Source organism: Notothenia rossii (genome assembly GCF_949606895.1).
Source record: "Notothenia rossii genome assembly, chromosome: 3".
Taxonomy (NCBI): domain Eukaryota; kingdom Metazoa; phylum Chordata; class Actinopteri; order Perciformes; family Nototheniidae; genus Notothenia; species Notothenia rossii.
In genome coordinates, this window is record NC_136901.1 from 12,205,378 (window position 1) to 12,232,935 (window position 27,558).

The following is a 27,558-nucleotide window of genomic DNA, read 5'->3' on the forward strand; positions in this document are numbered from 1 at the left end:
ACGGCAGTGAAGACGTTAGTTACACTAATGTGGCTACAAGTTATATATGATGCTAACACTGATGTCTTTGGCCTGAAGCTGCAGAAAGCTGATCACTGGTGCCAACACTTTAAATCGCTGGCACAAACAACTCTGACTCGTTTCCAAGCAAAACAGTGACTCAGCTTTTCCTAGTCCAGACTGATTCTTATCGGGATAATACAATCAACTTCAACAGGATCTCAACTCGGAGGCCCATTCGTAATAAATCAAGGTGTGTTCGAATCTGTTTCAAGTGTTAATGTTCCTAAGTTATTCATCTCAAAGCAAAACATAACAGAGCTGCAGTGAAGTTCATTTGATGGGTGGTGATGCCTTTCTCTGCAGTTGCATCATGCATTTGACAAATGACATCTCTCAGACATGAAGTAAGAAGGGAGTATTTGGTTTTGGGGTGAAACGCCTCGTAATGACTCAGATCTGCCCGTGATTCTGTCAATTATACTATACTCTTTAGATATCCTTACATATGTACATATTGACTTTTTTGTGTATTTTGTTTATCTTCTACAGCTGATATGCATATCTTTTTTGTTTTTTATTTTCATTTACTTCTAATTCATGTCTTATCTACATGTTGACACATTTCACAAATTGGGATTAATAAAGTTTTTCTTATTTTCTTATCTTATTAAGTGTCCATTCGTTTTTTTAAGAAACTTTAAAAAAAGAATACAATTTGCTTTTCAACTTAAGACAGAAAAGAGGAGACCAATAATCTTTGCAAGTTCTCACAATCGCCCTCAGCTGAAAGAGTCGATGTAAATATAATTGGGAGCACTTCATGTGAAAATCAAACAAAGCAGGCTTGACCAGAAAGTGGGTCTACAAAAAGAAGAGGGACATTTAGAAAAATGCACTCGTACAATTCAAAACAGCTGTCAAGTGACTGCAGCCTCTGGAGTGTTAAACCCTCAGCACACAGTTTGTGCTTCAGCCCTGAAAGGCACTTTTTTGCCTCTCTTCAATTAAAATAACGGTTGTTGTTGGCGTTCAGAGGTTTTGAATGCAACGACACAGAAGAGTATCCTAGATCGCAATCGCTTGTTTGTGGCTCTTCCAGCTCTGCAACATCAAACTGAAACATCTCTCGGCGGGGCTTTGGCTGTGATATCCACCACAAGAGCCTCAACACCAAAAAACACAACTCCAGAGATTGACGGACAATTAAAGAAACGAGAGGCGAAGGCTCCGGCGTGTGATCTGCGAGAACTCCTCAAACATGCACAAATGAATTTAGTTTACATTTGCCATGAGCGAGAGGGGAGTGAAAAGAAATCTCTCAGTAGAAGAAGGAAGCAGAACAAGATCGCTGCATAGCAGATTCCCGCAGAAACAAATGCTTACACCGAAGAAAGTATTGATTTGTGATGTTGTTCTTGTTAGCGGCAGACTGTGCAGAGGCTTCTACAAATGACCACTTATTCGACTGAGACTCTTAGAAGAAAAAGACAAACGTATCATGTGTTAGGCTTCTTCTTGTCTGGCAGACGGAGGTCAGATCCTTCGTGGCTTCCTCAGAACAAGTTGGGGAAGGCAGGGGAATACAAACTTTATTTCGTTTTGTATCAGACATGCAAAAGTGATACCTTTTAAATCTTATTTATCCTATCATTATTTTGATTTTGAATGTGTTTATGCAGATTATTATTCTTTTATACCAGCAATTGCTATATTTGTTCTCTTATTTGGGACATGAAATCAGTGTTACAACTCATATTGAAATGTATGGATTACCTTTTTCGGTCAATTGCTTTTTATAACCTGCTTTACATAGATGTTAATGTTAAACATATTAAAGTTAGGAGTCATGTAAAGACATTTGCACATACAGTAGCATGCATTTTAGATTTTTAACTATGCAGTAAATCACAGAATGCAGAATAAGCTAACCCTAACCCTCTGATGGGATGTGTCTAACGCCTGAATCACCATAACAATTCCTGCATATTTATTGCACTTGGACAAATAAAAATGCTTTTGATTGGGACTCTGATAGATCCCACAAGAAAAGTTTGTAACTCAGACAAGAAGGAGAAGAAGAAGAAAAGAAGAAGAAGAAGAAGAAGAAGAAGAAGAAGAAGAAGAAGAAGAAGAAGAAGAAGAAGAAGAAGAAGAAGAAGAAGAAGAAGAAGAAAAAAGAGAGGACTTATCGCTCGCTGAAATTAATAATTGACGGCGTCTCCGATGAATAATGAATCAAACATTTGAATAATTGTTATAGCTCTAATCTCGACAGACATTTGCATATCGGCGTGCTCTTAATATCTGCCTCTGTATATGAGTTTACATCCTCTCAGGACACAGAGATAGAATTAAAAGATCTGACTTACACGTGCACGAACCTTGTCCGGCTCTCGGAGATTTGCAGTCAGATCGCTCCACATGACAATTCACTGCAAAGAGAGGAAAGAAGCATTTCATATATTTTGATAAGGATGGAAGAAGAAGATCTGCAATCACATGTGATGGTGCAACATATACCATACACACTCATATGCAGATTCATGCACAGAAAGACACCGTTTTTCTATTCAAAAGGGACATTTTGAGGACTTCATTACCCATAATTCATGTGGACACTCAAGTGTTTTTTTTAAAGGTAGAATGATTGATCTCCACTATTTAATGATGGTAACAATATGAGTGTGTGCTTTTGAATATAGGGTTTGATGTGGTTGATGTTTTGTTAGGCTGAGATTAATGACAGACTTGGTTAAGTTTTGGGACACATTGTGGTTTTGGCTAAATATTGAAAAAGAAAGCACAGTATTTTAATCAAAACCTCAATCTTTCCCTCAATTAAGTGCTTTGAGTTCAGCAAACATAATACAAAAAGCACACAGATAATAAGCATAGTACAGCAAACCAAAGACTTTGTTTACTTGTTACGACTCGATATAATGCCTCCAAACCTTTAAACAGTGGCTGAAAGAAGTGTGTGTCAGTGCACCAACAATCAATAACTATGAACTAAATGGCTGTTTTTTTACCTTCTGTGGCAGAAGTTTGCCGAGCAGTCAGCTTTGAACCCTTGGCCTCTTTGATAAGACTCCAGACTTTTTGCTTGTTTGCCGTTTCCAATGTTTGCATTATTTTTTTCAGCGCTGCCTCGGACAAACATATCTTGATTCATCCTCCGCTGAAGTTTTATGGGCCTGCAGGACTTGGAGAAAAGTCGGTCTGCTGGATGCATTGTGTACCTCCGCTCACATGTTATCTCGACACTCGAAAGGATTTTGGGGCGATGTAGGAAGCGAATTGCTGTCGTGTTCTCCACTTCCTGTAAAGCTATCACTCTCACCTCTCGCGTGTGTGTCGGTGTGTGTTTGGGAGGGGAGTCGATGATTCGTCTTTTGATCCTGGCGTGCTTGTTGTCAAAAGCTGCCTGGATTGAAGAGACTGTTGGCCACAATTGACTACGACAATTAGGGCACGATCACAGTCCCCGAGTGGAGCACTTAAAGGCTAATTTACATGTCACTTTGCCGAATTATACAAAAAAAAAGAACAAAAAATAGAGAGAGAAAAGATATTCTGCTTTTGCTCCCTCCCACCTTCTCTTTTTCTGTCTATCAGGGTTTTTTATTTTTTTTTATTCCTCCATGCCTTGTAAACTGTAATTTGTACACTGCTTAGGGGAACCTGGCAGAAGAGAGGCGACCGGCATTTCCATTTGAAAGGAGGCAATCACCAGGCCACTGCTGAGCCTATTGTCCGGTGTGGGGGGGGGGGGGGGCGGCAGCAATTTACAGGCGGTGGAGTTAACCTTCTGGCAAGGTGCATTACACACAAGCTTTACACCTGTATGTCTGCGGATCCTCTGTTTGCTGATACTCTGGCATTTGTTGCTCCTTTATGGAAACCTGGATATCTTCCTCTCACTTCCTGCTGTTAGACACGCCTGCATTTCACTTCCCTCACAGGGTCCTGCCTCGTCTGGGACGTCCCGATTTCAATCAAACACGCTTCATATTTCCATCCCAATGTATTAGTTATTGCCAGAGTAGAATCATCATCATCTGAAACGTTTTTATTGATTAAAACACGTGTGTTTTTGCCTCCGACACAAAATAAAGTATCATTTTAAGGTGGGATAACGATGGATTGGAGGAAGGTCATCAAGCTGTCCTACTTGAAAATAAAACACTATTTAGTTTGCATATTTATTTGATGACCAACATTACCTCTTTGCATTGGTGTGATTGGTCAACCACGTACAATGTGTTGGAGCGCTAGCCAATAGAAGGAAGTAAACAAAGGAGTCCAATGGAGGCGTTTCAGGTGTGTGTGAGAGAAACTCCCTCTGGACGAAACACAGGGATTTTAGCCTTTGCAGACCATTTACATGCACTAAAACCTAAGGAACAAGGGAATACCCCAAAAAGGAGAATAGGGCCCCTTTAAGTCACATGGCTGTCAGATTGTCATTGAAAGAGCTCACTGATTGGTCCAGTCGGATAACAGAGCTATCAAGATTTTGTCTGGGTTTTTCAAATTGAACTCGGAATGTGGTGACGATGCGATGCAGGGTTTATGGGGACTGACATACCTCGATATGAAATGTTTAAACCTGGCTACTGTGTCTTTAAAAACAACACATTTTCTATCTGAAATCAGTCGTGGCCTCACTCATCTCGGCTCAAACAGACAGCTCTTCCTCATGGCTGAAGTTTCTTTTCTCCTGCTCTGACAGGCTGTTTGTGACAGGTGCAGAGTGTGTGTGTGCAGGAAAGTGTGTGTGTGTGTGTGTGGCTGGGTGTGTGAAAGGACCCCCCCCCCTTCACCCATCTATCTCTCTCTCTCTCTCACTCTCTCACACACACACACACACACACACACACACACACACACACACACACACACACACACACACACACACACACACACACACACACACACACACACACACACACACACACACACACACACACACACACACACACACACACACACACACACACACACACACACACTCCTGCTGTCCTTTCAAAGAGAACACAGAGGGGACAGAGTGTGTACAGAAACAGCAGGTTGATGGGATAATGCCCATCATCTGTTGCACCGTGTCATTTCTGTGCTGCCGTAACCTGCTTTTGTAACGGCCCTGTACACACAAACACACACACACACACACACACACACACACACACACACACACACACACACACACACACACACACACACACACACACACACACACACACACACACACACACACACACACACACACACACACACACACACACACACACACACCTCTTATTCTTGCAGTCTGTGTGTGTGATTCTACATGTGAATGAGCCGTACAATCGAACAGAGCTGAATAGAATTGAACAGAAGGAGATGCATCTATGTGTGTGTGTGTGTGTGTGTGTGTGTGTGTGTGTGTGTGTGTGTGTGTGTGTGTGTGTGTGTGTGTGTGTGTTTGTGTTTGAATAGGTGTGCGTGTCAGAGGTGTTCAGGCATACGTCAGCCAAGGAAGGGATTGTTGTGCGCCACAACCTGCTCACAATAATCATTGAAATAAATTCCCCCCCTCTGCTGTGAATGACCTAATCCAGATTTGATGGTCATTATATGAGGCCTGTTTCATTATGCTGTAAACATACAGCGGGGATAATCTTAATCTCCGTAATGCCACTGTAAACTAGAATAGCACTGCTGTTGCACTAAAGCCACCTCTGTTGTTCTTGCGTCATTTTCCTGGAAACAACTAAAACGTTGACACTCATTTTTTAGGAGTTTCATGTTGGAGCCAGTGTTCTTTTTCCCGAAATCCTGGAAGAAAAGCACTTTTGTTACATATTTGAGTTAGTGATATGACTATCAAATTGAATGTAGGTTACTAATCCCAACGATTGAGCCTTTAATTAATTGCACAGTTTTGTAATAAGGCTGGGGGGATTAGTGTGTGGACAGGTGGGCAGATTTAAACCTCACTGGGCCGGACACATGTTGAGACTGAAGGGAAGCCATCATCCCGAACAAAGAGGGATTTTTTTTATGCCATGGAAATACTCCAAATGTCTGTGTGTGTGCACAGAAAGCGCTTCTGTTGCATGTAAGCTTCAATGTAAGCTTCAACAATCCATGTGCTGCAGCAAATATATGTTTCACACAATATGTATAAGGGTTAAGATAAAAGGTTTTCAGTTCATCCAAGGTTGATGTATAATGTTGAGGATGTATTTGTTAATAAAGGTTATTCAAACTACCATGTTTAAAGGTGTACACAAGAGTTCCCAATGGCAGGGTTATCAAATGGTTTCACCGATCACCTTTATGGAGCTATGAAAAAAACTATATGTGGCTATAATTCATCAATATTATACGTTTATGTTATGGTCAAAGTTTTAAAAATGTTTGAACTTTAACTTATTGGTGAAAAATCATGATTTTTTCGTGTAAAGCAGAATTTAAAGCTCAGTGATTGGATGTTTCTTACCTAAATGATCCATGGGAGTTGTAGTGTTTTGTAGCCAAGCCTCGGAATACGATGACAAGTATTTGAATTGTACTCCTGTTGAAATAACTCCACACATCACTGTAGAGAGAATCTGAAAAGGACAAAAAACGGACACAATTACCAACAAAATCTGCAAAAATGATATGGATCCAAGCACAATGAACAAATGACAACTTAGTGGATACATTGGGGAATAATAGCAAACACATTTATGTTGGTATCTCCTGATGATTCTTGCAAAGCCACTGTATAAATGTATTTGCAGAATATGTGTCCAATTGAAAACCGAGGGTGTACAATATGGGTGTACACCTCCCAAACCCCCTTATGCATATACAAAACAATTTACATTTTAAATACATGTAGTGTAGTAAAGACAGGGTTCATACACTTTTTCACCAATGATTTCCAATGACTTCTCCATGACCTTTACCTCATTTTCCATCACCAAAAAAATTACTCTTTCTCAGCGATACCACTGAAAATGGTTTATTTTAACATGGAACAGGAAAATAAGGTCTGCAACATGTCGTGCCTATCTAAAACAAATCCAATAGTAGTCTTACTAGCTTCTAAACGCTAAAGCAACTGAAATCTCTCACCAGCAAAATACCTCGACAGTTAAAAGCCATTTTACGTTTCATTACTGTACGATACAGTATTTATTATCATTAGAGTATTACTATTTCGGCGATTAGATAAAATATAAATTATATTTGATGCAACTTTAGTTACATTTCCATGACTTTTCCAAAACTTTGGGAAAGATATTGTTTTCCATAACTTTTCCAGGGCCTGGAATTAGCATTTTGCATTTCCATGACTTTTCCAGGTTTTCAATGACCGTAAGAGCCCTGTAAAGAGTATAATACTTGCACTAGAAGTATAACATAGCAAACAATAGATATGCTGAAGTTCCTCCAAAATGTAACTTAAGTTCAGGATAGATATTTAACATCAAAGTCTGAATCAAAAATAATTATTGACCAATTCCACAATTACGTCAATCATCTCTAACATTGACATATTTTATTCTCAAGGCCTCTTTCTGTTGATGAACAATCATCATACTTCAACAAGAAGCTTTTAATGTGATTTTACTTTGATGCCAGTCATCACTTTTTAAGAGGTGTTCATTTTGTTAAATAGTGGATGTCTCATTTTTGGAAAGAAGCTCTTCATTTATCTCCAAATGTCAATTAAATTCAAATATAATCAAATATATCTCAATGAATAAAACATTGTGGGTAGCACGTTGGATGAGCGTTCAGAGTGTGTTTGGGTCCCTCTCTCTCATTATAAGCAGCCTTGAGCAATATAGCAACTCTCTCTCTCTCCTTCCCCACACACACTCGTGTTTGCCAAGCTCTGTCGTTGTTAGTGGCCCCAAACAGTTTCACAGTACATTTAGGGTTTGATCTTCTGTTATTGATACGATAGCACGCCATGGTCCATCTGCCTGCTACATACTAAACTTCAGAAAATAGAAAGATCGCAAGGTCCACAAACGCAACAACAAACTGCTGTTGCTGCTGAGGAATAGATCAGATACTTTACTCAAATAAAAGTGGAAATGCCATATTCTTAAATAGTATTTTATTAAGTTAAGTGCTGAATTCATATTGGTTCTTTATTAAAAGAAACATGGCAGCATTTAAAAAGTTATTTTCTAATATTATTATCATATAATTTCATCTGAATTATATCAAAAGGACTATTTTAGACCTTGGTGATGAATTTGCACATGCAATTTTCAAGTATTGGTTACGTCATAAATTGTTCAAAGCAACATGATATATTTCTGGTTTTAATTTTGCATTGTACCTGGTTTATCTTTTCCAACCAGGCATTTTATTGGACCAAAAACAGCTGTCTACTCTATGATACAATGATGATACAACTGTCTTAAAAACATTAGAATAACCTGCATCAGTGGAGGTTTAGTGGTAGGTGAAGATTATGCTTCTACCATTAAAGGATTATATGAGAAGAAGGAATATAATCTGATGCAATGTCTGTGAGCTTATCATGTCAATGGAAGGTATTTGCAAGTTTTACCTAAAGTGCATTATCTAATATGCTCTCAAATGTGAAGCTTAATGTGTACCTTATGTCACCGTGAAACTACTTCCTGTTCCTGTACAACATTCTGCCAGTTGTATGTGAGTTGATAACCGTACATACACATTGAGAAATTCCAATAAAGCCAAAAACGAAACACAAAGCAAACCAGCAGCAGGGGTTTTCAGTGCAGAGCCCCAATCAAATGTTGTCGCTTATTTTTGGGGGCAATGGGGGGACACAGAGGGAGGAGCGTTTGGGGTTTGGTAGGGTAGTTGGGGTCCGTCTTTACAGAATTGTCTATCAATAGGTGCAGCCAGTGTCAGTAGTCCTTCTCATCAAACCGGGGCCTGACAAAGAGGCGGCGGCGCATGGGAAAGGGGCAGCAAGGTGAAACTAATGCCATGGATGTTTGATTCATCAGGGCCTCATTGTTGGCGGCCACGGCTGATTGTGAAGGTTCAGTCAAGCAAAAGGGGTGCGGAGTAATCAGTCGGATTTATGGTGCCGAGGGCCTCGGAGAGAGGCAAAAAAAAAAAAAAGGAAAAAAGAAAATCCAGATAGAAGCTGTTTGCAGTGCAGCCGGAACAGGTCGGACACACACATACCTCACAGAGAACAGGGTGTCATGAGCACCTAGCTTTGTGGAAACGATATGGTAAAATAGAGATACAAGTTTGTATACTACGTGAGAAATCAAATACACCTGGTGCCAAATCTGAAGCTAACTTTGTATGCATTTTTTATATTGTGTATTCTATAGATACTTTAAAGATATTTATATTTCTTCGGATAATATGTTGCTGTTTCTTGTTATTTGTTCTTCTTTTAAATATTGAACTCATGTACAATGATTTCTAACCATCCCAACTAAATAATTCACGTATTTGGGATCATTCAAAAAGTAAAAATTGAAAATAGTAAAAATTCTCCATCACTCCATTTCCCCGTCCTCCATCTTTTCTCCCCATCTCCTCCACCTTCCTGTTTTCCCCTCCCTCGCCATCCCTCCATCCACCTTTCTGATTGGTCGTGGCGCAGAGGAGACAGATGTAGGGCGAACAGCAGCTAAGCCGTTGTACTCTTAAGCCTAATGTGGAAGTTTTATATGCAAAGAGGTGAAGCAGGAAGGAGGGGAGGGAGGAGAAGGAGGAGGAGGATGGAGTTTGAACTGATTAGGATAATTCCTGCTTTTAATACAGCTGTCCCTCCAGCTTAAGGTAAACCAAATGTTGCCATCGGAGATTAGTGTACCTTGCCTGGTTATTAGCGACCCCCCCCTCCTTCCTGCTCACACACACACACACGTCAGAAATGTCTCTAAAGCCGCTCTCGCTGGCATTAATTTGAGAAAAAGAGAGAGGCGGGAATGAGAAGAGGAAGGAGAGGGGGGCGGGGGGGAAGAAAAGTGTTGCAACTTGATCTTCTTCTGCACCTGTTGTGAAACTGTATGTGTTACATGGTCAGATTGTGTGTGTACTCTGAATTTCCCCTCAGGAATTTTAAGGACAATTATTGGAAGTGATGACATTTTGTCTCATTGTCACTTCAGGATACGACTAAAGGGTTGAGTTACAGGGTGGGACATTAAGGTTTCACGAGTTTAGCACACATATTTTACAATAAGACTTAGCTTTAATGTTTCACTGTCATATAATGTGCTTTGTTTAAAAAAAAAACTTGTATTGTGTCATTTTGTGTGAGCTCAACAACATTCCTATAGAATTTCATTCTGAAAATGAAACCTGAAATGAAAGGATATGAGTCTTTGAAGAGGGACATACAACAACAACATTTAGAAGCCATACAATAAAAGGAAATACTTTACTGTGTGTGTGTGTGTGTGTGTGTGTGTGTGTGTGTGTGTGTGTGTGTGTGTGTGTGTGTATACCTGTGCAGCTGTTCCCTCCCATCAGTCGTCAGCCTCTCAACTTATCCAGCCAGTTGGTTTAATACCTTCACACCCTGAGGAGAGCAAAACACACACACACACACACACACACACACACACACACACACACACACACACACACACACACACACACACACACACACACACACACACACACACACACACACACACACACACACACACACACACACACACACACACACACACACACACACACACACACACACAGGCGCAGTTTCTCACACTTGGCATCTCATGTCAAATATGATGTCACCCGCTCCGGGCCAAACATTAGTAACTGAATACAGCTAGACGAGGCTCAGAGTCGTACTCGAAATCCTTTTTTTATACTTAAGCTGCTCGGATGAGTTCATCTACAGTCGAGCAGGAACACACTGACGCTACATGGAGGGACTGGAAGTAGAAGTTTCCCAGCAGCACATGAACACAACACAATGTCGGAGGTGTTTCACTTTAATTGAAAGCACTCTGTCATAGTTGAGGGAATAACTGCCATTAAGAGACTCTTCCTAACACACTAGGTGGGCTATGAGTAACCTCTTTTAAGCACTGGTAAGTAAGTATCCTAAATACTGTGTGACCTAGTTCTCACACGTGTACTGTAGCTGTCACAGAATCAACCTTAATTTCTGAAGTAGGGAGGAGAAATCCTTTGCCTGCAGCGTTTGAAGTGAACATGTGAAGATTTCCTCCCAAACGAGATATCCACTGACAACTGAAGCAACGTCAAACAGTAATATATTAAAACAAATGATGGCAATTTTCCACAGGAAGTAGGTAACTCTTTGGCTGGCAAAATGTTTCATTAGCTCTGGGCTTTAGAGATTTTACCTGATATTTTCTTTAACTCCTGCCGGTATGAATGTATATACTGCAGGTTGTTATTGAAAAGTCTCATAGGATAAAACTGAAAGTGAGTTCCTTCAAAACTGGGAGGTAGAAGTATAATGAATATAACCTCTGCTGTTATAGGCTATGGGAAAACAGCAGTGAGATGAAGTTCTACACGAAGGCAAGCGCTTTAAAAACAAAACAGTCAGACCCATTTTTCTGGGACCCAATGAGTATGACAAAGTTCAATTTGATGTTCAAGTCTTTGGGCTCTTAAAGACATGTATACCAGATGGATTTGGGTCCAATTTGAAGGTGTTGCACAATAACTCACACATATTCATTTATCGACAACTGTATGATGATGAGAAGGGGCCCTATGATGCTTTTGGGGGGGTTCCCTTTCCTGTAGTGTGCATGTAAATGGTCTTCAAAGGCTAAAATCCCTGTGTTCCCTCCAGAAGGAGTTTCTCTCCGCCTAAAACGCCTCCATTGGCCTCCTTTGTCTTTCTTCTGGAACAAAATGACATCACAATGTTACATTCGGGCTTCTGTTGGCAAGCGCTCCAACACATTTTACGTGATAGGCAAAGGGGCGGGACATCTCTAAGTGGTTGACCAGCTAGCTAACCAATCAGAGCAGCTCTGGTTTCAGACGGAGGCTGAAAAGAGGTGCTGCAGCACAGGCAGCATGGAGACATGTCACAGGAGAGACACTACATACTGATATGACCCTGGAAATGAGCAAAATAGTATCTCTTTAAGCCTGAGACAGAATATATATTCAGTTGCCAATAGAAAACAATGCAGGAAGTCTTCACCAAGGTAACAATAAGTGTGCTCACACTCATGCCGAGGCAGCAACGCTTCACTGAAGGAGTGAACGCTCAGTCAGAGGAAGCCATCAGGAGTGATAACGCCGCTCATTTCTGCCTCAAACGACGGTTCATTGGCTAATGCTCAACAACAATAATACAGCACCGCACACACTCACTTATATACACTACATGAAGGTCAGAGGGCAGAAGAAGAGAGAAATCATTACAGACACTGACCCACACAAACGGATGATTACCGATCGATGCGGAACAACTCGCTCCATTATCAGGGCCGGGTAGTTAGTTAACATACTGTGTGTTAAGTAACGAGAGCGTGGCTGTTGGGGAAATAGCTGTCATGTGGGGGATTATCACAGAGATAAGAAACAATCATAAAGCAAACACAAGGTTGGGTATTCAGGAGTGTGTGGCAGCTTAGCTGAGCGACCGGAACAAGGATTGCCATTTCCGAATACTACATTGCACACTGTGTTTTGGATATTGCGATTTTGATTAAATGATGATTAATTTTGCAGCCCTAGCTCTGGTTAGCATGTCAATGATGATGATCAATCGAAGGTCCCTGTTCCCTGAAATGTGGGATGTGCTTTTTCCCTATCTGTTGTTCTCATTACTCTTTGTTTCCCCACGTCCTTGTTTACATCCTAACGAGTGAATGTGAATCGAGCACAGTTCCAGTGGAGCTGAGAGGCAGCCGCGGCGCGATGGCTGCAGGCGGGTCAGCGGGTTAATCACACTTGACTCGGAGCTCATTGCGATTGTCTCGACCACTTTAGACGTCGAGTGCAGACCTTTTCGGCGGAAATCCCATTAACCTGGGCTAAAAGACCATTTAAACACGCTGACTGGAGAAGCGATTAGGTTCCATTTGAGATTCCCGCTAAGCAGCGCATGGCACTCAGCCAGAACGAATACAGTGTGTGTGAACTTAACCCAGGCCTGAGAGGTAACTTATTACGAAGACAGAACCAATTCATAAGAACATGCTTCTGTCTTTTCTTCAAATGCAGTACAGCTAGGGATATAAGTAAGACGTACAACATAATCAGTTTGTAATGATGTGCATTCAAAGCATCATCAATTGTCTTATTACAAATAAACTACAATAATTAGCTCCATTAGCTTTTCTTTGTAAACTGTACTAATGTTATAGATAAATAACATCGTTATGATATCCATTAACAGTACATTTAAAGTTCAATCAAAACATAGACCAAAAGAGATTTTTAGATAGACCGTAGATCAGTGGTTCTCAACTGGTCAGGCCTCGGGACCCACTTTTTACTTTTTTTACCAACATTTTGAAGCACTCAAATCTATTCAACAAAAAGACGTTCTGTAATATATACGCTTTTCAGCATACAATATTAATAAAAGTGAAATACAGTGCATATATCCCTTATATCCCTTCACAGAACTAAAGTATGCTTTTAAAAAAGTTTTAATGAGATGATGGAATCAAAGCTGAACTATATACACGTGCTGAAAACCTAACCCCAGCAGGGGGGTCTGGGGGGATTCTCCCCCAGGAGATTTTTAGAAATACTAACAAACTATGCATTCTGGTACACTCTGAGAAGAAAATAAATAAATCTATCACTACCCGACATATTAATAATATTTTATGCTATTGTTTGTTTTTCACTTTGTTCTCACATGTTGCTGCGAGAAGAGTAAAGAGGAGATAGTCTGTGTGACTTACTTTAAATTGTGGGTAAGGGTAGATAGCTCCCATTGTTCTGTGACCTGTCAATCATCAAACCGGGGGTCATATTTCATTATGTGTTCATTTTTATTTGAAGTTGTACCCATGGATGTACAAAGAAGAGTTCTACCGCAAAGTTATTCTCTGTGGGGACTTCCGGCAACAATCTTGATTCTGATTGATCACTACGTGACAGAAGTTTTCAAAACAGTTTATGGTCTCCGGTACTTCCAGTCCAACGTCGACTGCATCCACAGCGTTAGAAAATCGGGCCTTCAAAATAAAAGTTTGAGTTTTCCCCCCCAAAAAAAGAAAACTATTTTTTTTCACTCACACATCCGCGACCCAATCGAAACGGGTCCGCGACCCACTTTTGGTTCGCGACCCACCAGTTGAGAACCACTGCCGTAGATGGATATAATATTTTAGAGAAAATGCCAAGGAAAAAGAAGAAGAAGTGAGAGAGGTGAAATAAGGTGGAAAAAGGAAGTGGAAGAAGAACAAATCAACCCTGAGCTCAGTAATAATTCACACCATCCCTCTTTCTGTTCCTTACGAGTTTCAAACGTCGTCTAAAGCTCAGAGTTTGCACCAGTGCACCGCTGCTCATTGCATTACGGTTACCGAGACGAAGGTAAGCGAGGGAGACCTCATGCGTCTTCTTACACTGCAATAATCACATGTCGTATAGCATCCATTTGACATGCAAAGAGGGCAAACAAAGGTAGGCTCGTATGCTAATACTTTATTCAGCCCTGTGCAAACAGTGGGACTCACTAGCTTGGAAGATGAGGATTAATTGGGAAAGCAAATGTCTCTCAGACGTGGAAACGGTCTCAACAACTCTTACTTTATTGGCCAAAATTGTGTTTTTAGTTGATTTAGCAGCAGGTGAATAAGGTCACGTTAATATGGAGGCGTAATAAAACATCAAAAAGACACATCATTCCTCCACGGTAATGCAAGGCTTCCATGTTCTGCTCCAGAAATAAGTGCAAGAAGTACAAAGAGCAGGCAAACTTTTTGATATCACATCTTTACAAGTCGGTCGATGCCTCAGACTGCGCACGGTCCCTGGTTCATTTTTGCATTGATGCTGAATGTCTAATGTCGACACTTGCTCTGGCCTACTTCATCAAACGACTGCAGGGTGATGGGGTTATGAGGGTTATAAAAGATGAAATGGTCAGATATGCACCGTTTGAAAAGCAGTGACATGTGCAGAGGGCTAGAAAAAATCATCAAACGGCGGAAAAAAGTCGAAGTTAAAGGACTGAAACAAAAAGCAGCCGAGAGGAGATGTGACCAAGATGCACCTCTGCGACTATACACACACTAAAGAGTTCATGAACAGGAGAAATATGTACGGAATACATTTCAATTTGAAAGCTGATAATCTGTGAAATCTCTCTTTATATGATGATGTAACGTGATTGTAATCCTGCCATAGTTTTATGACTGAGCTGGGCCTATCAAAGTTAACATCAGGGAGATTTGTTCGCCAGGACACTTGGTCATTTCACACCCCCTCTGACACAGGCATGCTTTATACTTTATAAGAGAGGATGTCACACTGATGTTGGATGTTAACCTTTGTGTGCAATTTGTCCTACCGGTTTATAGGGCATGTCGGAGGCGTGTGGCGCAGTACAACCATCATTTAAATAAAGTACAGTAACCCCTTATCCCAATATCATTAGAAACAGGTCAAATGTGAACCGAGGGCCACAGGAAGGTTAAAGTTCATACCACTCTTGTTGTATATATATATATTTAATTAATTATGACTATAGGACCATGTTTTAGTCTATTAATGCAATAGCAAAAACCAGCTAAGTATTTAGGTATCAAGTCAGTATTGGACGGGCGAGATGTCATTTGGATTGAAATAACCTACCATGTCGCTACAATTTGCTTCCAATAAACCCTCGTTCAAGTTTAACCTGCCTCCCTGAGTACATTGGTTCTTTAAAAAAAAGAAGATAATTTGCAGACTATTTGGCCGTGGACCGTGTTGCGAAACATGGCTGAGGTGTTTCACGACTTTACCTGAATGCATGCGATTAAATGAGCAGTGTAAGCGCCCCCCTGTGAATCCCTTTCAACACAATCAAAGTGGGGTGGGGGTGAGAGAGAGAGTGTGTGTGTGTGTGTGTGTGTGTGTGTGTGTGTGTGTGTGTGTGTGTGTGTGTGTGTGTGTGTGTGTGTGTGTGTGTGTGTGTGTGTGTGTGTGTGTGTGTGTGTGTGTGTGTGTGTGTGTGTGTGTGTGTGTGTGTGTGTGTGTGTGTGTGTGTGTGTGTGTGTGTGTGTGTGTGTACGCTGACAGCCTCGACAGTTGGGATGGGCGACTGCCAAGCGGCTGCTAAATATACACAGGGGTCAGACTCTGGCAGTTCCTCCGCTTTGTCAGAGCTGCATTTCAGGTTCTCTGATAAAAGCGGTTTCTGCTCGCTGAAGTCAAGTGACAGTTGTGACAGGGGAGAGGTCGCGGGTCTGGGACCTCTGTGTGTGTGTGTGTGTGTGTGTGTGTGTGTGTGTGTGTGTGTGTGTGTGTGTGTGTGTGTGTGTGTGTGTGTGTGTGTGTGTGTGTGTGTGTGTGTGTGTGTGTGTGTGTGTGTGTGTGTGTGTGTGTGTGTGTGTGTGAGGACCTGACCTGTCGGAGGTTGATAGGCACGAGGCGGTGGAGTTGTCATAGAGGTCCCCAGACATCCAACCAAAACCACACAGGCTGTCCTGTATCCGGGATTGTCTGTACACTGCAAAAAATATCAGCTTTACTAAGTCATTCGTGGTTCATATAGAGCTTTAAATTAATTCAGTTAGTTCCCACATTGTCCTGAAATGATTGATGAAGTAGAAGTATGACATGTATTGAAAACAATCAGATGCTTTTAGTTTCTTTATAATGAAGGTTTGCAGCTATTCCATGTTTTATATTGTTGTAAAAATAAACAAAAAATCTGTTCAATATTTTTAAAAATATATATATTTAGAAAACTATTTCAAATGTGAACACTGAAGTATTTTAATGAGTTATAAGAAATATCCCAAAAACAAGACTGCCACCTACAGAAAGTGAAACTGCATTGGCATTCAAGCAAGATGAAAGTTAATAAAAAAGGTGACAACATATGATATTGTAATTTCATGGGGTACATTTTTTGCAGCGTGTAACTGTGTGCATGCATTTCCCTGTGTGTGTGTGTGTGTGTGTGTGTGTGTGTGTGTGTGTGTGTGTGTGTGTGTCTGTATGTATGTGTGTCAGCGGAGCATTGATGAACTCAGCACAATGTTGAATGGGGCTGTTTTGGCAGCTGAGACAGCGGGGCCGGACCTGCGGGTCAGAGATAAACGCCCCTCAGCTCGGAGAGAGAGGACGTCCCATCAGAGAGGAGCAGGAAAACAGCTCGCTGAGAGGGTGGGGGGGCAACACAAGGTTCTATGACTAAAGGTTGCTGGTTGAAATCCAAGCGCTTGATGTGACTCCCTTATTTACAGCCACAAAAGGATATTTGTGAAGCGTCTTTTTTGAGAAATCCAGACAAATCTCTACTGTTTCGGAGATGTAAAGGAGAGGAGGTGCAGCATGGGTAAAATAAAAGCAGAGATGGCGAAAGTACACACATCCTTTACTGAAGTAGAAATACAGATACTCGTGTTTAAAAATACTCTGTTGAAAGTAGAAGCACTGACTAAACTTCTTTACTCAAGTAAAAGTAACAAGGCTTTGAAATGTACCTAAGTAAAAAGTACCCATAACTATAATGACAACGCCACCAAACACACATTCAAACTAAAGTAGCTTGTTTTGAAAATGTAAGAAGTAGGAAGTACAGGTATTTCTGTTAAAAATGTAAGAACTACAAGTAAAAAGTTGTCAGAAAAATAAGTAGTTGAGTAAAGTACTGATACCAGAAAAATGCACTTAAGTACAGTAACAAAGTATTTTTACTCCACTGCTTCCCACCTCTGAATAAAAGTGAAATTAGTGTAAGGAGCATTGAGAAAATGTCCCGTTCAAATAATAACAACGGCTCATATAATAACAAAAAGTCCACATCATAGGACGCAGATGTAACAGATTATGAACTGTTGAGGGAAATAGCCAATTAAAGTCATGATTACTTTTAAATGGCACCATTTTGATCTTGTAGAATCTGGTTGAGAACCGCTGCTCTGAAGCACACGGAGTTTAGACTTGAACCTGTGATGCAGTCACCAGGAAGCGGCCTAATCACCGCGAGGAAACGATAAGGTTGGTGCTTGATGTCTGCAGCAGGAAGCCGGGCGGAGGTGACCGCTCCGTTTAAACACGCAAACCTGCCAAGATTCTATCTGCTCCTGTTTTTCCTCGTGAGTGGCCCACTCAAGAACAAAAAAAAAGGCCTTGGAGAATCCATGACTGGAAGCTTGAGGCTGCATTTAGGAAGGAAGTGAAAGTACGGTACGATGGGCAGACAAAGGTTATTACTTCGATTTCAAACTCTGGGATTGGTGGAGGTTGCTCTTAACCACTGAGTCATCAAACTGAGTCTTGAGATGCTTCACTTCCAGACCTTCTTTTTCCCTTTCCTGCTCCTTGACCAGGACAGCTGCAAGGTTGCTGATGTGCAGTTATGCATGACCTCTGCCGAAGATCTTAACAAAATGTCTTAGATTCACTTTTTTTGCAATGACAGCAATCATGGATTTGTGCCTCTGACTCACTCCTGAGGACACAGTAGTTACAAATTAAAGGTCACCTATCATGCAAAATCCACTTTTTCCTGTCTCTTCTACATCAACATGTGTCCCCTCTTCTTCATGTGTCTTCTACATCAACATGTGTCCCCTCTTCTTCATGTATCTTCTACATCAACATGTGTCCCCTCTTCTTCATGTATCTTCTACATCAACATGTGTCCCCTCTTCTGCATGTCTCTTCTACATCAACATGTGTCCCCTCTTCTTCATGTATCTTCTACATCAACATGTGTCCCCTCTTCTTCATGTATCTTCTACATCAACATGTGTCCCCTCTTCTTCATGTCTCTTCAACATCAACATGTGTCCCCTCTTCTGCATGTATCTTCTACATCAACATGTGTCCCCTCTTCTTCATGTATCTTCTACATCAACATGTGTCCTCTCTTCTCCATGTCTCTTCTACATCAACATGTGTCCCCTCTTCTTCATGTATCTTCTACATCAACATGTGTCCCCTCTTCTTCATGTCTCTTCAACATCAACATGTGTCCCCTCTTCTTCATGTATCTTCTACATCAACATGTGTCCCCTCTTCTTCATGTATCTTCTACATCAACATGTGTCCCCTCTGTGTAAAGAGACTCTGAAAGTTTCAGGAACAAAGATTCTCTCTCTTTTTGTCCTGATCCATTTCTATAAAAACCTGTCTGAAAATGAGCTGATCAGATTTTGGCCACTTTATGATGTCATAACGATGTTTTGGCTTGTGTAACCATTAGCCAATCAGCAAGGTAACCCCCCCCCCCCTTATCACCTGAATCTCCTCCTAGAGCACCATTGAGTTCTTTGTAACCAAATATCTCCCAGAGGGGCGTGGGGAGGTGCTCCTTATTTTCATCTGAAGTAACAGACAGAGAATCAGCACTTTGGAAACAGAGGGGATTATGGGTAATGCTCCAATGATCTGTTTGGTGTTTCAGACAAACACTTCAGAGACATGTTTTGTATATATCTGAGACCTGTAGTATATAGATGAAAAACAGTATAATAGGGGACCTTTAAAGTTGAGAGAGATGCAGGAAGTATGAACCTCTCTTAAAGTTGTATTAGACAGACAGAGATCCTGTGCATGAAATGAGGAAACGTGACAGAGGTGACCTGCTCTGAACAGATTTGTTGGTCATCCTACTCTTTCCAGTGACCGGTGGATGTTATTGCTCACAGTGTGAACACAGACTGAGACACTGCAGTGCACCGTCTGACAGATCACTGATAGTGAAATGGGGAAAATAACTTTTGTAAAAACATCATTATCGTGCAAAACACCCGAGTCAGGTTTCATTCTGAATTGCTTGAATAACAGTGAATATTTGAGTGAAAGCTGAATGGAAATAAATCTGATTATGATCGAAACAGAGCTTCTCAACTGCAGCACCTTTGGAGTTTAACAGGATGGCTTCGAGGTACGGATACATGCGAGTGTGTAGCAGAGTCTTGCATACCTGCACAGCAAATCTCTCCTCTGTAAATAACAGACTGAATCCCTGTGTGCGGCAAATAAAGAAGCACAAACATGTTTGCGGGGGATAATCTGACTGCCACGGAGGCTGCCTTACACCTTTCATCTCCCCCGTTAGAGAGTGGATTTCCATCACGGGGACGACACAAACTCAACTCAGAATAGAGCGAGGGTTTGATCTCTCCCGTGGAGCGAGGCCGCATCGGAGCAGTTAGCAAAATGAATTGAATCAGCGGGATTAACGGCACCTGTAAAGAGCTGTCAGGTAGATTTACAGGCGCCGCTGATAAGCCGGCGGCGAGGGATAAATAAACCCGGTGTCCCGCCGGCTGCCAGCCAGTCAAAGGGAAGCATCCCCCGCCCCCCTCCTCTCTCTTTCCAGCAGACACCTCCACCTTTGATAAGGTAATAACATCATTCTCGACTCGGGCTGCAGAGGTGATGCTTTCAGCGTGATGAATGCAGTCGAACCGGGCGGACTGTGTGTGTGGATGTTTGGATATCAAAGGGGAATACACCCTCACTGTCAGGTGGAAAGGGGAATGTGCTTTTACCAACAGAAATGTATTTTTCGGTTTCTCCAACTATAATTCTAGAAGATGTAAGAGACTCAAACATATGTACATCCACTAGGCAGATTGCATTTTGCTAAAATGTGAAGGTAAGGACAAAAGGTTGTGAGACTTTTGCGGAGAATATTGGATTATTTATAACCTGGAGAGGAGTTTCCGCCTCCAATAACACACGTATAACTTTAAGATTGATATGTCAACATCTGGATGCTTTTAGGCAAACTGTGGTTAGCCAAAAACGTACATTTGCGTCCTTGGAATTTGGACTTATGACCTATTTTAGCAAATATGTAGCAAATCTTTGCTAAAGCATTAGTTGGAATGATTTGTATCAATATGTGTTCAGGTTTTATTGATGTAGTCAGTGCATACAAATATTTAAAACAACTTCCATCTGGAATCAGTGAACAGAAACTGGGAAAATGCAAAAGGCAAGAGCGTGCAATCTTAAATTGTTCTGTTTTTAAATTGTCCACCATTCATTTGAATTCACACTTAGTGAACATGTACAGTAGATATGTTCATTTGTATCTTTTGGAGCATCCTGTCTAATGGTTAGATATGTATAAGAAAGGGTTTGTTATTGCCCATTAAGAAAGGAAGAGAGTGATCTTTTGTTTACAAAGATCATCCTGTTTAAACCTGAGTGGGTGAGTTCCTCTCCCTGATTAGTATTGGAAAGGAAGCAGCCTGTATGAGAGTTCACCTCACATGTGCAGGAGCATTTCCTCCCTCAGCTCACATCAAACCTTCACCTCCTCTCACAGCTGGACCCGCTCTTGTGTGGCCGACCTCACCGGGCGTATTTCTCCGCGGCGACTCCAGAGATACGACTCGATGAAAACTTATTAAGGTTGGTTTATGAATCAAGGGGAGAGAGACTCACCTCTGAGGCGGCTTTAATTGAAAACATCAGTTCACTACATTTACAAGAAGACTGTAAAAAAAGCTGTGACTTAATGCAGCACAGGAGGATAGTGTGTTTGTTTAAGTGTGTGAAGGCAGTTTATGACGCTCACTGACTCCACTTACTTACTGTGATTTATGTGCAGTGGAGCTTCCTGCAGGAGGGATTGAGATGCGACAGGCTTCCATCCAGAGGACCCAGGATGGAGTCCGGTTGTCGGCATGTAGGCCACGTCCCCGGTGAACATGTTCTCATGGTGAGGTAATCCATGAAGTCACCGCCGAGAGCTGCAGGTGGACAGGGGACCAAAAAAGAACATGAGTTTCTTTTTTTCTTTTTCACACGTGTTAGCTCTCAGGGAGCTGGATCGCAAAAAAACACATTTTTATTGCTGTCAGGTTTACTGAAGTTTTAAACGCTTGTTGGGCGTCTTTTCCGGTTGTAAATCATCGCTGCCGGCCAAAATATTAAGTTTTGTTTTTCCCTGGGATTATAAGGAGAAGGTGATGTCTAGTAAGTTTCTGATTTGGATGGAAACAGGCAGTGAAGTTTGTTAAACGGGCCATATTATGATCATTATCATGTGTATATCAGTATGTAGTGTCTCTACTTTGAAGAGTCCTCTCCTGCTGATGTTCAGGTGTATATCAGTATGTAGTGTCTCTACTTTAAAGAGTCCTCTCCTGCTGATGTTCAGGTGTATATCAGTATGTAGTGTCTCTACTTTGAAGAGTCCTCTCCTGCTGATGTTCAGGTGTATATCAGTATGTAGTGTCTCTACTTTAAAGAGTCCTCTCCTGCTGATGTTCAGGTGTATATCAGTATTTAGTGTCTCTACTTTAAAGAGTCCTCTCCTGCTGATGTTCAGGTGTATATCAGTATGTAGTGTCTCTACTTTAAAGAGTCCTCTCCTGCTGATGTTCAGGTGTATATCAGTATGTAGTGTCTCTACTTTGAAGAGTCCTCTCCTGCTGATGTTCAGGTGTATATCAGTATGTAGTGTCTCTACTTTAAAGAGTCCTCTCCTGCTGATGTTCAGGTGTATATCAGTATGTAGTGTCTCTACTTTAAAGAGTCCTCTCCTGCTGATGTTCAGGTGTATATCAGTATGTAGTGTCTCTACTTTGAAGAGTCCTCTCCTGCTGATGTTCAGGTGTATATCAGTATGTAGTGTCTCTACTTTAAAGAGTCCTCTCCTGCTGATGTTCAGGTGTATATCAGTATGTAGTGTCTCTACTTTGAAGAGTCCTCTCCTGCTGATGTTCAGGTGTATATCAGTATGTAGTGTCTCTACTTTAAAGAGTCCTCTCCTGCTGATGTTCAGGTGTATATCAGTATTTAGTGTCTCTACTTTAAAGAGTCCTCTCCTGCTGATGTTCAGGTGTATATCAGTATGTAGTGTCTCTACTTTAAAGAGTCCTCTCCTGCTGATGTTCAGGTGTATATCAGTATGTAGTGTCTCTATTTTAAAGAGTCCTCTCCTGCTGATGTTCAGGTGTATATCAGTATGTAGTGTCTCTACTTTAAAGAGTCCTCTCCTGCTGATGTTCAGGTGTATATCAGTATTTAGTGTCTCTACTTTAAAGAGTCCTCTCCTGCTGATGTTCAGGTGTATATCAGTATGTAGTGTCTCTACTTTAAAGAGTCCTCTCCTGCTGATGTTCAGGTGTATATCAGTATGTAGTGTCTCTAGTTTAAAGAGTCCTCTCCTGCTGATGTTCAGGTGTATATCAGTATGTAGAGTCTCTACTTTAAAGAGTCCTCTCCTGCTGATGTTCAGATGTATATCAGTATGTAGTGTTTCTACTTTAAAGAGTCCTCTCCTGCTGATGTTCAGGTGTATATCAGTATGTAGTGTCTCTACTTTAAAGAGTCCTCTCCTGCTGATGTTCAGGTGTATATCAGTATGTAGTGTCTCTACTTTAAAGAGTCCTCTCCTGCTGATGTCCAGGTGTATATCAGTATATAGTGTCTCTACTTTAAAGAGTCCTCTCCTGCTGATGTTCAGGTGTATATCAGTATGTAGTGTCTCTACTGTGACATGTCGCGTCAATGTTCAAAAAGCTCTTTATTTTTCTCATACTGCCTGTGCTGCAGCACCTCTTTTCACCCTCTGTCTGAAACCAGAGCCCATTCTGCTCTGATTGGTTAGCTGGCCGGCTCTGTTGTGATTAGTCAACTGCTTAGAGATGTCCCGCCCCTTACAATGTGTTGGAGTGCAAGCCAGTAGAAGTACGGGTGTAAGGTAGTGATGTCATTATGTTACAGAAGTAAGGGGGGTTAGTGTGTGCGATAAAAACACAAAAAGCATTAAAGGGCCTCTTTAAAACTTCTCTAAAATAGGAATATGTGATTGAAAACTATTTATTTTACTGGTCTATGCCTTTTCTAAAGTATTGTGTATGTTTCGTTGTCAGGAGCCTTGGACTTTATATTTGTATTGCCAACTACTACACTGTAGATCTGACAAATGAAACCTTTTAATCATTAAATCCAACACCTCTGAAATGAAATGGAATGTCGACACAAGCCATATATTTCTAACTTTTAAAGCATTGAGGTTTTCCACTAAGAAAAAAGGTGTTCCACCCTAGAGTAACTCTTCTGCGCTCTGTCCTGTGGAATCCTCCCAAAGAAATCACAAAATAAAAGCTGAACCCTCATGACAGCATGCTGTACGTCATGTGAACTAAACACCCATGCTAACAATCCAAGGGCTTGGATTTCACGAAAAGCCGCATGACGAGTACCTGTGCACGTTTGAAAGAGCAACCTAAGCCCTCAGAGGACCGTAGCGTGGATACGGTGGTAATTCCAGCTGAGCATCGTGGCTCCTCAGAGCTACAGTTGAATGTTTACACATATTCCCTTCAGGTCTGGAATACTATATATCTGTGAGAGGTAATGTTTTTCAAAGCCATGACCAAATGTGTTTGGATTGGCTGTCGAAAATTTCCTTTAGATTTAACGCAGGCTGATAGCTTGTCCAAAAAATATATATTCCACGAGCAAAATGGCTCCCAATAAAGAAGGACATTTGATGAATATTTACACAAGGCTGGATTCATGTCAAAGTAAAGGGAGGGTGGGACACAAATCACTCACTAAACTGCGTAGAGGAACTGGAGTATGTGCGGTGACAAAATAAGGTATAATAGCTAGATTTAAATAAAGGTACTGCTATCAAGTGTTACAAATATGAAGACTAGGGATATTTGTTGCTTAATTGCACAAATAAGGAACTCTATCAGGAGGTTGATCAATACACACATCAATAATCGATCTATAATCCTACAATGGGATGGTTTTAAAGTGCTGTACTCCCTTCTTGCAGTATACAGTAGTGATGGCGAGATGAAGCCTTACGGCCCGTCCACACAGCGGCGTGCGTTGAAGCTTCAACGCTTCTGCCCATTCACTTTGAATGGGGTGACGTCACGCTTTGCCATACTGCATTGTGGTTCCGTCGCTTCGCGTTGCTCGTTTCAAAAGTTGAGCAATGTTCAACTTTTGAAGCTTCAACGGAAGCGTCAGCCAATCAAATCATATGCCAGTACAAGCTCTAGCCAATCAAACCGCGTGCTTGTGTGTCCGGGGCGGGAGATTCATGTGATTGGTTTTTGGTCGAGTTTCAGATATGCCCACCGGCAAGCTTCAACGCACGTCGCCGTGTGGACGCTGCGTTATGAAGCTTTGAAGCTTTCCAGCCAATTGGTTCGCAAAAGGGTTCATCTCATGAGCCTTAATTTGAACCGATTTCAACACAAACCCCTCTGTTGGTCAAAGTGTGTAAAACAGGCAGATTTTACATCTGAACAGTGTGCTCTATCTCATATCTCTATCCTTATTCCAGTTTAATGATTGTGAATGAAAAGCCTAAGGAAGCTGGTAAACATTGCAAAGAGGTTTTTGTATTCTTTAATAATATTCGTAAACGTAACCATGTTGTAGTCGGAGAAAGGCTAAACCATATCAAAGAATACAGTTATTAACTACATTATCTAATTTGACTGTAGCTTTTATAAAAAATAAAAATAAAATGTATTGACCAGTCGTTGAACCAGGGACCCTACGGTTGTGAGTCATCTGCTTTCTAGCTGAGCCAAAGCCCTCACACTGAATCTACCTGAAAACACTGCAGACTACTTATTCCTGTATTTATTAATTTATTTATGTATTGATGTTTTTATTCCTACTTTTATTTATTTATACTTATGACATGTTCCGACCTCTATATAAGTGAGGGTCTGAGCTCTCTTAATTCCATCGTGTCACGGCCGGGCCCGGGTACAGGAAGGGTAATATCGTTCTTATTATACAGCCATGGGTATTATGAGCGTTATGGTTCAACCGATCTAAAGCACTTTCTGAAGCAGTCACGTGGTATTGAGGGTCAGCGAGTTTTCGTTTGTCATCGGTGACGTCACTGGCCCAAAACGACACAAGCCTCGATACATGCTTCACAAAAAGCTTCGGGGATTACTCGACACACGCTCCGAAACCTCGGCACAATACGTAACATCACTTGTATACAGAGATCATTTACGATAATATAAGTGTGTATTGATCCACAGAGTGCAGATTTAGGATTATATTTACTTCAAAAGGTATACAAAAGCAAACTTGAGGGACTTACTCAAGTGGAATACTCCAAATAAAATTATTTATTAGCTACGAGAGGTTACAAGGCAAATATTTTAAGAAATAACCAAACTTAAATAGCTATGCTGAAGCAGACAACAGGAGAAAAGCAGCAGTTTGACCTCTTATCCAATCAATTAGCTGCAGGTGTGCGTCATTTGGCTGATTGGGACAACAGGTGGTAATTAGTGTCGCCCCAAAGCACATCACTACCAACACAGGCCTCAAAAAACAAGAGAAAAGTTAAGATGTTCACAACTAATAACATTCATAACTTTAACCAAATTATGAAATATACAGTATGGGATCCTCTGGTTTGAATTGATTAAATTATAAATACTTTAATGGTCCCAAATAGGGAAACAGTATTGTTACGGAAGCATGTTTAAAATATGATCAAAATCATTCAAAAATATTAGCATTAACAGTAATATTATACATGTATATATTGTCTATACAGAATATAAAACATACATAAAGTTACAATACACACTCACTGCATATACAAACTTTTGATTTCATGAGTTTTACCTATAATGTAATATTTTTAGACTGTAGTTCTATTAATTTTGCTTAAATAAAGGATCTAATCCATCACTGTTTCTTGGACAAATCAAGGACATGTTTTTAATAAATCAGAGTTTTTATCCAGGGAGAGCATGAGAGTTGCCAGTTATCAGAACCACCAATCTCCAAAAACGCTGAGAGCTGAGTATCTGTCCGCACTCGAGACCGGGACGCTTTGAAATGCAGATGGGGGGGGGGCCTATCAACTGTCACCTGTGCGAGGCACTCTAACTCGCGTCGCCGAAAATGAGCCTTTTTCAAGAGGAGCGTTGTGATGTGTATCGGCCGACAAGGCAGATTGGTGATGATTGCTCTATTGTGGCTGTCAGCTGTGAGAACAAGGTATTCATCCTTTGTCAGAGCGATGTCTCCTCTCACCAATGAGACCCCCTCCCCCCCCCTCCCCCAGCCTCTTAACCTCTTGTCTTGATTTGGAATTACTGTTCAAAGGCATGGTTTACTGGTGCAGCCCGCCACCATTACTGTCAATGAGTAGATGTGCAGCAGCCATTATGCTTTGCTTTCATGAAGACTGCTGGGGTTCGGAGCAATCATGATTCTACTTTGCATGTTTGTCTGTAAATTGTACATAATGCCGGCCAACATACTTCCTTTTTACCGGCGTGTTTTCATTCTTGTTTTTTATACCCCACACACCTTGCTCTCAGTGAATTTGATTGATTTTTTACCAACGATTAAGTACAAATACTTACGTTTTTTAGGTCATTTCTTTTCAAATGTCATGTTTTTGATAGTCTGAACAAAACAAAACACTGTATTTACCTGTAT

The 27,558-nt window shown here is 41.1% G+C and overlaps 1 protein-coding gene across 3 annotated transcripts in view; it reads right to left on the bottom strand.

Moving 5' to 3' along the window:
* Window positions 1–1,643: 1,643 nt before the first annotated feature.
* Window positions 1,644–27,558, bottom strand: part of LOC307031291 (uncharacterized protein) — a 247,408-nt gene continuing 221,493 nt past the window's right edge. For 2 of the 3 annotated variants that reach the window (XM_079668260.1, XM_079668258.1), the window contains exons 5-9: window positions 21,691–21,848; window positions 16,531–16,633; window positions 10,461–10,534; window positions 6,488–6,599; window positions 1,644–2,435 (exon numbers count right to left, since the gene is read on the bottom strand). Coding sequence is in view for 2 of the 3 variants with exons in the window: in XM_079668258.1 (XP_079524384.1) it covers window positions 21,836–21,848 (13 nt within the window). In the remaining variant the exon portion in view is untranslated. Of the gene's footprint in view, window positions 2,436–6,487; window positions 6,600–10,460; window positions 10,535–16,530; window positions 16,634–21,686; window positions 21,849–27,558 lie in introns of all 3 variants that reach the window. The other variant, XM_079668259.1, reaches the window with a different exon arrangement.